The sequence below is a fragment of the Rousettus aegyptiacus genome, unplaced genomic scaffold, assembly GCF_014176215.1.
Source record: "Rousettus aegyptiacus isolate mRouAeg1 unplaced genomic scaffold, mRouAeg1.p scaffold_m13_p_15, whole genome shotgun sequence".
Lineage (NCBI taxonomy): Eukaryota > Metazoa > Chordata > Mammalia > Chiroptera > Pteropodidae > Rousettus > Rousettus aegyptiacus.
In genome coordinates this window covers 23,684,961-23,697,270 of record NW_023416290.1, presented here as the reverse complement: position 1 = coordinate 23,697,270, position 12,310 = coordinate 23,684,961, and the positions used below count along the sequence as shown (strand labels likewise).

General features: G+C 34.4%; 1 protein-coding gene across 2 annotated transcripts; it reads right to left on the bottom strand.

The window, feature by feature from the left end:
• Positions 1 to 2,309: 2,309 nt before the first annotated feature.
• On the bottom strand, positions 2,310 to 12,109 carry EFCAB1 (EF-hand calcium binding domain 1). Of its 2 annotated transcripts, none has more exons than XM_016151381.2 (6): positions 11,943 to 12,109; positions 8,461 to 8,619; positions 7,644 to 7,748; positions 6,818 to 6,969; positions 6,424 to 6,528; positions 2,310 to 3,676 (listed from the first exon to the last, which is right to left on the bottom strand). In XM_016151381.2, exons 1-6 carry the CDS (start codon positions 11,998 to 12,000, stop codon positions 3,617 to 3,619), a joined length of 639 nt encoding a protein of 212 aa, XP_016006867.2. In that variant the 5' UTR covers positions 12,001 to 12,109; the 3' UTR covers positions 2,310 to 3,616. The 2 variants fall into 2 exon arrangements, with proteins under 2 accessions (XP_016006867.2, XP_036088758.1); XM_036232865.1 differs by having other exon boundaries at positions 8,461 to 8,565.
• Between the last annotated feature and the right edge of the window lie 201 nt (positions 12,110 to 12,310).

Here is a 12,310-nt window from a genome sequence, read left to right as displayed (position 1 = left end):
GGGCAGATTATAAGAAACAGCTGAGGGGTTGTGTTCTATAATATACAAGGAAGCCCTTGAACAGAGCTCATGAATTCTTAAGGTCAATTACCGGCATCATTTTAAATTTCACTAAAATTATTTAGAATTTTTTAAAAAGATTTTTTTTTTAGTTTTAAATACTATCAAGTAATAAATCAGGGTTATTCACATGGAAGGAAATTTTTAATCAACCTACAATAAAAAATTTAGGTACAGATGTATAAGATTAGTTCTTTAATGATAAATGAAAATCATGGTCCATTATGCTACAATACATTGGCAAAGAAATTAAAAGAATGTGCACCATATGCAAAGGAATTGGCATTCTCATGCATCAGGCACAGCAGGCCTTCCTGGAGAGTAATCTGGTAACATGTGCTAGAAATCTCACAATTATTCTGGCCTCTAACCCAACATTCCTATCTTTACAAACTTATCCCAAGTTAGTAACAAATGATGCATGTGAAAAGGATAGTTCATTTTGGATATTATTTATAATAGCAAAAATGTGGGAATAACCAAAATGTCAATGGCAGAAAAGTGGTTTAATGAAGCCTGTTGTGATGGTTCACCAGGAAGCCATTATAAGTGAGACTGTAGACAAATTCTCCTGACCTGAGAAAAATTCATGAGGTAGGGGTACATAAAAAACAAAAACAAAGCAATTTATAAAAGAGAATATCCAATGTGATTGCCTAAAAATATGTAGATATACTCTGTGCATAAATATAGATATACTTACAAAATGCCTTAAAAAAAAAAATTGAAAGAATCTATACCAGAATATATGTGAATAATTTAATTGCCTAAATTTCTAAATATTTTTCAGTGAACCTCTGTTACTTTGTAATTAGAAAAATACAATTAAAAATGTTGTAGATTGTATTATTTATACCCACTTAAGGAAGAAAAATTGTGTCAAAGTCCATCTATACAACAGTCTAAACTTTCCCCCTTTTCTGTTGGATTGTCTTTTTTTAAGTTTTAAAAAAAATTTAGTTTTAGTTATACAGCACAGCAATTAGACATTTATATAACTTATGAAGTGATTCCACTAGTTACTCTAGCACCCACCTGGTACTATGTAAGTTATTACAGTATTATTGACTGTATTTCTTAAGCCGTACTTCACAACAACAACCCCATGACTATCTGGTAACTACCAATTTGTACTTCTTAATTCCTTCAATGTTTTTGCCAAGCTCCCAAAGCTCCTTCCCATCTAGCAATCACCAGTTTGTTCTCTGTATCTATGAGTCTGTTTTCATTTGTTGGTTTATTTTGTTCCTTAGATTTCACATATAAGTGAAATTATATGTTATTTGTATTTTTCTGTCTGACTATTACTTAGCATCATATCCTCTAGGTCCATCCATGTCATTTCAAATGGTAAGATTTTATTTTTTATGGCTGAATAATATTCTACTGTATATATGTGCCACATCTTTATTCTTTATTCAATCATCTATTGATGGGCACTTAAGTTGCTTCCATATCTTGACTATTGTAAATAGTGCTGCAGTGAACATAGGGGTGCATATATCTTTTAGCAATAGTGGGGGGATTTTTTGGTATAAATATACAGAAGTGCAACTTCTGGGTCATTAGATAGTTTTGTTTTTAATTTTTTGAGGGACTACCAAACTGTTTTCCATAGTGGCTGTACCAACTCACAATCCAACTAACAGTGCATGAGGCTTCCCTTTTCTCCACATCCTCATCAACAGTCGTCTTCTGATTTGTTGATGACAGCCATTCTGATAGGTGTGAGGTGGTATCTCTGATAATTAGTGACCCTGAGCATCTTTTCATACATTTGTTGGCTATCTATATGTCCTCTTTGAAGAAATGCCTATTCAGGTCCTCTGCTCATTTTTAAATTGGAATGTTTGTTTGCTTGGTGTTAAGTTGTGTGAGTTCTTTATAAATTTTGGATATTAACCCTTTATCAAATGTATCGTAGGCAAATATCTTCTCCCATTCAGTAGGTCATCTTTTTTTGTTGATGGTTTTCTTTGCTGTGCAAAACTCTTTAGTTTGATGCAGTCCCATTTGTTTATTTATTTATTTTTTGTTTTCCTTGCCTGAGGAGATATAACAATCTAAAATTTTAAGAAAATACTTAGTAAAATATTTATTTTATAGGATTACTTAATCCATTTATTTGTAAGTCTATTTTTTTATACAACATATTCTTTTGCTTAAGCTTAATAATGTATATGTACTAATAAAAAGTATTTAACATCCGAGTAGCCTTTATTTTTTATTTTTTTATAGCTTTTTTTTGAAAAAAAAATTATTTATTATGGTAACATTGATTTAAAAAATCCAAAGAGTTTCAAGTGTATGAATCGACAGTAAGTTGCAATATGTGTTCACCACCCATGATTAGATTTCTTCCTGTCACCACATATTTGACCCCTTTTACTTTGTCTACCTCCCCCACTTTCAAGTAGCATTTAAATATTTATATATTTACAGAAGAGATATCAGCTGCTTGTATGCGTTTACAAACAAGGGAAACAGTAGATCATAGAACATAACTAGACCCCATCTTTCTCATGCTTCCATCCAATGCCCATAGGCATCTGCTGGATAGTACAGGGCAGAAGGGAAGGCAAGTCTGTCTTCAGGAATTTATGGCTGGTGGGGCACATGTGTGATAAGATCCCTGAAAAGCGAGTACATGAAGGGACTCCCAGGCAGTGGGGGATACCAGCGAGGTACGCCCAGATATGAAAGCAAAGAATGAGTTGAGGTGGAGAAACAGAGGAAGCCAGAACAGAGAAGGGGCTTCACAACTGATTGCAATGATGGTCATTGGGCATCAGGAATGACTCCAGAGACAAACAGAAAGCTGTGCCCATAAATCAGTCATTAAACTCAAGAAATGACACTTCTTACACTACTCAGGAAGAGTTTGGGTTTATCTTGTAGTACTTTGTACATGGTATTTATTGACTGTCCATTCTGTGCAGAGGACTGTAGTACCTGCTACGACAGAGATAATGAAGATCGTGATGAGACCCCTGCCCTCAGACACAATTCAGTCAGGTTGTTATGGCAAAGCCTCAAACAATAATATAGATCATGTTAAAATAGGTTACATGTTACTTTCATCTCCCTGAATCTTCCTCAGGACCTAGCAGAAAGGTAGTTAATGCTAAATGCCAGTATAATTTGATGCTATCTTAATCATTTACTGCTCCAAAGGAAATTCAGTAGTTTCAATGATTTTTAAATTTGTGCTCAGTATTTTTTTGACATGAAAAATAATTCATGATTATATAATCTCTCTATTCATTTCATAATTATAAAAGCTTTATGACAGTTATATGCTTCAACAGATTGTGTAGGTATAAAATATTTCTAGCAATGTTAACTTGTCTTGCCAAACCCGGCAACATCTAATAAGGAATGTCTTGTTTTCCATCTACTTGGTTTTTACACCAAAGTTGAATGATACTATGTAAGTGAACACAATCCCCCATGCCAAACATACAATTCAACATCATCTTCCTGAGCTAAGTAGAAAAAACACAATACATATACACCTTTTCTTTTCTCATTTGCGATAACACAGACATTTAGGTATTCACATATCATTGAATTCATTTGGATCTTTGAACACTTGGGCTTCAAATTCCATCTGGCTCTGTAAAATTAAAGTATTCAAATTAGTACAAACTTCCAAAAAACAGAAGAAGAAAACAAAATATTCTGTGTGTCCTTCATGTTTGAAGAGACATAAGATAACTGATGAAAAGTGAAAATCAAGAACTTGTGATGTCCACACATTTTTTTTCCCCACAAACAGATGGCAACACTATTTACTATATTGAAAGCACAATGCTTGGTATGGGCTACAAAGATAAGTAAGACTACATAACCCAACTCTCTAGGAGGCTGCAGCCTAGTGGCCAGGACTATCCAGAAACTGGTGAGTTTAATTTATTGCAGTAAGGTTTGAAATAAAGTAAACACACAGTAGACTTTGGGTGGCCTGGAGGACTAATTATGTCACAGACAGGCTGTGGCAGGTAGTGAAGATGCTTCCTGGAGCAGGAAAAGCTGGACTGACATCTGGGGGTAGGGAAGAAATGTAGTCTACTAAGACAAGAACCCAAAAGTTGAACACTTGAGATTTATTAACAAGGAGGGTGTGGTGACCTCAGCAAGAGCAGTTTCAGAAGTAGATAAGTGATGGTAGTATAGGTTGTAAATATGGACAATTCTTTTAAGACACTTGGCTGTGAAAAGCAAGCCATTGGGCAGAAAACAGAAGTAGGTATGGAATTAAGGTAAGTTTTCTCCTTGTTCTTCCTCCCTCCTTCCCTCCTTTTTACATTCCTCCTTTTCTTCCACTCTTTATTTCCTTTTCCTTTTCTTTTCAAAGTGGGACAGATTTAAATCTGTTTAAATCCTGAAAAGAAGGTCTAAATAGTGAGGGAAGAGGCTGAAAATGTAGGGTAAAGATAAAGGTAAGTGATGAAGTAGTTCTTGAGGAGGTGGAAGGAGAAAGATCCAGAACTCTCCATTAGGCACTTCTGAGATCTATCCAACCATCCATCCATCCATCCACTCATCATTTATTAGGTACCTATTATGTGCTATACATAGCATATGGGAAAATATGTTGTAAAAAGACCAAGTTCTCACCCTCAGGAAGCTTACACCTACATGCTGAGACAGATGATAAGTAAATGAGTAAATGTATGCTTTGTAAAAAGAACTATGAAGAAAATAAGCAAGGTCAGGGGATGGAGGGTGGTAGTAGTTAAGTTGGTCAGTGGCATTTGAGCATAATGAGGAAATGGCATTTAAGCAAAGACTTAAAGTGAGAGTCCGAGGCACGTGAAGGTCTGGGGAAAGGATGTTATAGACAACAGAAGGCTAGAGTAAGTGCAGAGGTAACTAGAGAGGAACAGAGAGGAGATTGAGGTAGCTCCAAAGGCAAGGGAGATTGGGAGATAGTAAGAAACATGGTTGGAAAGAGAAAGGGACCACTGTACAGATGTCAGAATTCACTTGGGAGTTTCAAGCAATGGAGGAGCATGATAGCATTTGTGTTTTTAAATATACTAGATATTATGTACAAGAGTCAGCAGAGAGACAACAGTGGAAGCAAGAGAGCTAATTATCTAGGCTAGGTTGGTTGTCAAGATATGTGTAGAAAAGGAATTATATTCAAGGATATATTTGGAAGGACCAGCTAATGAAGGTATAAGAGAAAAATTAAAGGTGAATCCTAGATTTTTGACTGAACAACTGAATTTATGGGGGTGTCATTTATTGCGATAGGAAAGACTGGAGGAGGGATAGATTGGGAGGAAATCAAAAATTTATTGAGATCATCTAACGGACATAGTCTGAAGATATAGATTGGTGACTGGGGTGGGGAAGGTATGTGGTAATATTTATATATCACATCATTCTACCTGCTTAAAATTTTCCAATCAATTCTCATGACCTTCAGGACAAAATTCAAGCTTCAGGCTCCATTGGACTTGACTTTTCTATGCATATCCAACCTTATCATTGGTCTCATACCATACCAAATGCTTTTCTAATACAGATTCATCTCTCTCTCTCTCTGTGTCTCTGTCTCTGTCATCTCTGTCTCTCTCTCCCTCCCTCCTTCCCTGTCCCTCTTATATGTCATTCCCTTTGCTTAAATTATTCATCCATATATTGATCTAGCTGACCATGGGGTCCTTAAAAGCCCAGGTAAGCCTTCCTGTCCCATCAGCCATTCACTTGTCACTCCATACAGCTACCTTATGCCTTCTTCACGACTTTCACAATGTTCTATGCATATCTCTATGGACTTTGGCACCAGGGTAGCCAGGGTATTGTATAACTGGTGCATGAACTTGGACAAATTGCCTAAACTCTCCAAGCCTCAGTTTCATCATCTGTAAAATGGGTATAATAATACTACCTACTTCACAGGATTGTTAGAGGGATTAAATAAAGTGATGTGGGGCATTGCACTTATGACATTGTCTGGCATCGATGAAGCACTATATAAGTCATTTACCATAATTATAATTATACTTATCATACTGTTGAATAATTATTTTCATGCTGGTTTTTCCCAGGAAAATATTAGCCCTTGAGTGTTGCCATTGAGCCTTTCATCTGTGCTTCTGGCACATGTTACATTTCAATAATTGTTTCTTACATAAATAAATGATAATGAATAAAAAATAGAATTGGGCTATTATAGTACTATAAAATGAACCACCATGTTCTTCAGTGAGTTTTTTTCTGTTTAGAAGCTATTCTCTATGGGTGAATGTGATTCATTTAATCCATCACTCACCAAAACAACAATTCCTGGATTATTGATCCTACCTTATATTTTGATCACTGTCCAGTGAAAGTAATATCTTTCTTTACCTTTGGATCAGGTAGACATGGTCCAAAAGCTTCCAGTAGAAGAGTCTCTTCTCTTACGGCTTGTTCATAGTCTGAGAAGGACAGCTTCCCATCATGATCATGATCCTGGGGGTGGTTCAGGGGGATGACCAGCCATGTGTCAGTCGACATGTAAAATACTTATCACAAACACAACTGCTTTTTCATGATCAAGTGTTAATTAAATTTTAAAAAGATGTTAGAAAAAAAAATAAACAGTGAAATTGAAAAGAACTTTTAATATTATAATAAAAGAATACAATCTAAGTGTTTGATTTTACCAAGCAGGAAACTTATAGTTACTATAATATTCTTATTTCTATACCTTGTCTGGCTTGTAAATTTCAATATAAAGCTCTAAATTATCCATATTTACCATTTTCTTAAGTGTTATCTCAACTAGATCTTTAATTCCTTCATCAGGGTCTTCTTCAGATGGCTGTTTGAGAAGGCTGTTCTTCAACATGTGGAACATTTCCTCCTTTGAAATAAATCCATCACCATTCAAATCAAACACTTCAAAACAATCTTTAAAAAAAAACAATTATGAATTTAATACTATTGTCAGGGTAACATTTGATCTGATAAAGTTTCCAAGGCCAAGGTTTGTTGGTGTTCTTATCAATCCCACAGGCCTTACCAAAATCTAATTTCCATAATAAATGCTTATTGTATACTTGTTGAATATATTCAAAAATCCTTAGAAAAAAGTTTCATTACACTCAGCAATGGAAAAGCATGTCAAAAAACAATAATTTAAACATTTTCATCTTGAAAAAATTGGAAAACTGCTTGAAATATGACTTAAACAGAGTTCATCAGAATTAAGAATTAACTAAGAATCAGAATACTTGAATCAATGTTCTCTACTTTTGTGGTTACAATTCAGGTAATGAAATATGTAAATTACTTAATACCTTAATACATAAATACATATGTACATAATTAGCATCTGTAGTATATGCCTATGCAGTCTCGCTGGCATGAACTATTTTTCGAAATATCTTGATTTTTTCCTTTTCATTAATTTTTTCAAACCTTATCATTGACTTGAATTTGCTCCATAAAAGAAGCTAATGGGAATTCAAACCAATTGACCAATAGAAAACCTACTTCAGTGGCTGGGTTGGAAGACAATGACTTAAATTCTTTAGATATGTTAATTATAATGCACAAACCAATCAGATAACCTGATATCTTACATTTCATTTTTTCTTCCAAAGTTCCTCGAAGAAACAATGACAATCCAACAATCCATTCTGAAACGCTCACACAACCATCATTGTCTTTATCAAAACCTCGAAATACTAAAAAGAGAGAAGTACAATATAATACTTGTGCTGCATTTTTATTCTCAGTAACGTATCTAGGTTGATACTACTCACTTTTAAAATTTCAACAAAACTTCAGTTTCATATAGACCAACATTCTCATTTGACAAAGGACACTAAAATATTGTAGCAATGGAACAGTCTTTTATTTAAACTTCACACTTTCCCTTCATAACTTGTGGGAACAAAGTAAATTCTGAGTATATAGATATATTACTAAATAACTTACTGACATGTAAATATATTAGTATATTGAATATATTCATAATTCAATATAAAATATATAATTTTATATTTTTGTTACTTAAAAAAGTAATGCTCTTACATGATAGGTAGAACTATCTTAATTTTTATTGAGATACTTCCAATGATATAAGTAAACTTAAATGTTCTTTTTTTATTCTTTTCATTATTATATTTATTGAGTAAAAAAAGAAATATTTTGGGTTTTCTATTATAAGTGAGGGAAACCTAATTATCCAAGTTTACTTTGTCTTCTTAAATACATTAAATAGAGTGGATACTATTTCCTTCTCTATTCTTCTCTTGAACATAAATATAAAATTTTATATTTAAGTGAAATTGGGAATATAGAAATTAAGCTCTTACAAAATGTATGTCCAAACTCCAATTTTTTTTTTCAGTTATGGCTAAATTTGGCTCACTTAAACACTGTGCATTTTCTTACCTCTGTCCATAATCATGTCATCTGTCATTCCAAATGTCACATGTAAGATGTTTCGAAATGCATTACGATCTAGTCCAATGACCACACCTTGCCGCTCTGTTACATCTCCCACCAAGTTATAAAAAAAATTTATAAGACATTTCACTTCAAATTTATTAACTGTGGAAGAATAAAATTAAGATATAACAAAAATGTCTTTTAATCTTTACTTTCTAACTTAAATTTTACATTAATGAGTTTTTATTTATTTTATTATTATTTTTTTACATTAATGAGGTTTTAGATAAACCCTACTGAAGACCTCAGACATGTAGTTGTCAATAGAAGACTATCCTTTCTGAGACACATGACCCTTAAGTTAATAGAGAATGACTACTACAGAGAATTCTCCACTAAAATGAAAAAAAATAAAGCCCTCCCTCAAATATTAAACAGACAAGTTCAGTCATGCTTAGAAAATGGGAAAATAATATTAGTCAATTTACCTGAATAATCATTGTGGATCAGATTTTAAATTTTACAAGGCAATATAGTATGAATCAAGGTAAGCATGGTAGTGTTTAAGAACAGTATCTTTTCCCCCAGCATTTTGATTATAGGCATTTGTGAGATTTATATATTAACCTTTGCCTGGAAATAGATACCAGGATCCCACAAAACTGGGCAATAACTTTCATTTCACATTACCTTAGTGAAATTATAATCCAGATTTTGTAAACCAGAATCACATATTTTCCAATAACAAAGAATTTAAACATATGCCAGAACCCATTATGGTTCTTGTTGCAGATGATGTGTAAATTAATATGCAACTATTCAGTAGTACTTTAGAGGAAGGAAATTTTTATTGAAAGGCTATACACACACCTGTACATTTGCCCACACACATAATTGCATAAACATTGAGCTAAGTATTTGTGTTCCAATCCCTATTTGGTGTAAGTAGAAAAGTTACTGCCCAGCATTAAGAATATTAAAGTGAGTTTCATAATGATTTTATTTTAAAACAAGACAAAATTCTGGTTGAATAGTTTTAAAAACAAGGATGCAGTCTATGTGCATGTAAAAGAAAACAGAACATAGGAATGGAGAAGTCACATCTAATCTTACAGGTCAGGACAGGCTTGAATGTGATTTCTGGTTTGGGGTACCAGAAAGAGGAATATCGAAGACTTTAGAAAATAAATGATTTAGTAAATAAATTGACTAAATTGTAGACAAGCATATAATCATTATAATGTTTAAAAGAGCTGTTACTGTAGAGAATGGTATGTCTGTTCTTCAAGACATTAAACACAGAAATACTGTAATTCAGTGATTCCACTTCTGATTATATACCCAAAAGAATTGAAAGTAGGGACTCATATACTTGTATATTAAAGTTCATAACAACATTATTCACAATAGCCAAAAGGTGGAAGCAACCCGTGTCCATTGAAAGATAGATAAACAAACAAAATGTGGTATATACATATAATGAAATATTATTCAATATTAAGGAGATTTTAATACATGCTACAATGTGGACAAAACCTGAAGACATTACAAAGAAATGTAATAAGCCAGACCAAAAAAAGAAAAAAAGAGGGAGAGAAAGAGAGACAAATATTGAATCATTTCACTTATATGATGTATCTAGAGTGGTGAAATTCAGACAGAAAGTAAAATGGTGGTTGTCAGGGGTTGGAGGAAGCGGGAAATGGGGAGTTACAGTTTAATGGGTGCATAGTTTCAGTTGGAAATGAAAAAGTTCTGAAGGTGGAGATGATGGTAACAGTTGCACAATAATGAGAATGTGCCACAGAGCTGTACACTTAAAATAGTTAAAACAGTAAATTTTATGTTGTGTATTTAACCACAATAAAAACGCTCTAAATGTAAAAAGAGCTGTTAGTGGTTGGGGAAGAAAAGCCTGTATGAAGAATGATTCACGCTGTTCACATATATAAAATGCTAACAAATGGGATGCTGAATAGTCATTTTTCCATCTTGGCTGAAATAAAAATTAAAGAATATTAGATTAATGTATTACCCAAAGGATCCAAGATTAACTACACAAAAATTTTTCTTGCTGAAATTTTCTTAAATTCTAGAATACAATACTAAATGAAATTAATGGAGAGTCAAGAATGGCTTTTCATCTTTTTGGATTTGTCTCAGTTTGTTCTGCAGATCATATCTGTAGAATGGTGGGTTAACTAGATGATCATGTAAAATAATTTCTTCTCTGATTCTACAAAATTTATCCATTTTATCTTGGTGGGATTATCATCTGGCAACTAAAAGGAAATATGACTTAAGGGGAAAGGTACTCTGTTTAAAGAAATTTAAAATTAGTATAATGTCCACGACTTGTAACATTTTTTTGTATAGAATCTAATCAGCAATCATCAGTTTTAAAGGATCACTTTAAATTTTTTATGTAGGTACAAAAAGCCAAATTGTTGACTGTTTTTCCTGTTATATTTACACTTATATTTTAATACACTCATCTTTTGATTGTTCAGAGGTCTGTTTGCAATATGTTGCAAATTTACTGAACAGGGTCTAAATTAAATTCAGCATTGTGTATAGCAGTTACTACAATGTTTATTCAAAATGTTTACTAGATGTTTTAAGGTCTGTTTTTTTCCCCAGAAATGAAAGCATTTTAAGAAAAACAACAGAACTAAACTCTCATCAGATTATAATAACCATATTAATGCTTTTTTCTAAGAAGCTTAACATGCTTACACACATAACTTTTTATTTGTAGCACCATTCCACTAAGCATTTCTTACTATTCACTGCATTAGATATTAAATATGATTAGAAGGTACTAGGATCCTGTAATCTCTAGAACTACATTAAAACATTGTAGCAGCAACTGGAAAGTGGAAGTCTGAAGTTGGGAACAGATTCTTTACCATGTGTTTAGCTTTGGTAAGCAATTTGGTTTCCAAACAAATCTCCTTGCTCTGAACATTTTTTTTCTTAAAGATGTTCAGCCGTTGATAACCATTTCTCCCTATGGATCTTTCGGTAAATTCCCAGAACTTAGATCCTGCCAGTTTATTTGCTAGTCTAGAGAGCTAAGAAGCAGGTGTATGTTGGTTGTGCTACTTTCCTGAGTTCATGGTTTTTAGTATTTACTTTACACCTGTGTCTGAGGCAAAAGCCACATGTGTCTCATGGATATAAGTCAAGTTTATATGATGTAAAGGTAAATTAAGAAGAGAGCTTCAGAAGCAAATAAGGGTACTTGTATGAGTGTAGTACTAGATACCTGGACACCTGAACACTGGTCCTTAAGATCATTGGCAGGCGTGGGTGTTCACCCCAAGGAACAAACACCGGATATTCCTTTCCAGACTTCTCTTTAGCGGTGGGGGTGGAGGTTGCTCCACTGGCACAAAGCTCGGAGGCGGGAAGCAGGTTGAGCTGCGGACAGTGGCACTGGGTAGGATACGAGACGAGACGTCCCGCACTCGATTCTTACTTACAATGCTTGCAATTTTTAGTTAAGGTTTCAGTCAACTTCTGCAGCTTCTTGCGGTTCATGCCGGGTGCTCAGGATATCCGGCTGCGGGGGTGTGCAGGGGCGCGTGGCTGCCGGGACCCTAGAGAGCCCGAGGCTTAGGGAAGCCAGCCGGGTCTCCACAGCTCGGCGCGTGCGCTGCCCTAACACTCAGAGTTGCCATAGCAATGCCTCGGCAGGTCTCTGATTGGCTCCCGACTGCTTGCGTTTTGCAAACATACTATGTGGCCATAGCAACGACTGGGCTGACCGCCTATTGACTCCTGGGGCTGGGGCTCGCAGTCCCACTTGGAGGGTCCTGGCCAGGCACGTTGCAAAACTATGCTCCCATTG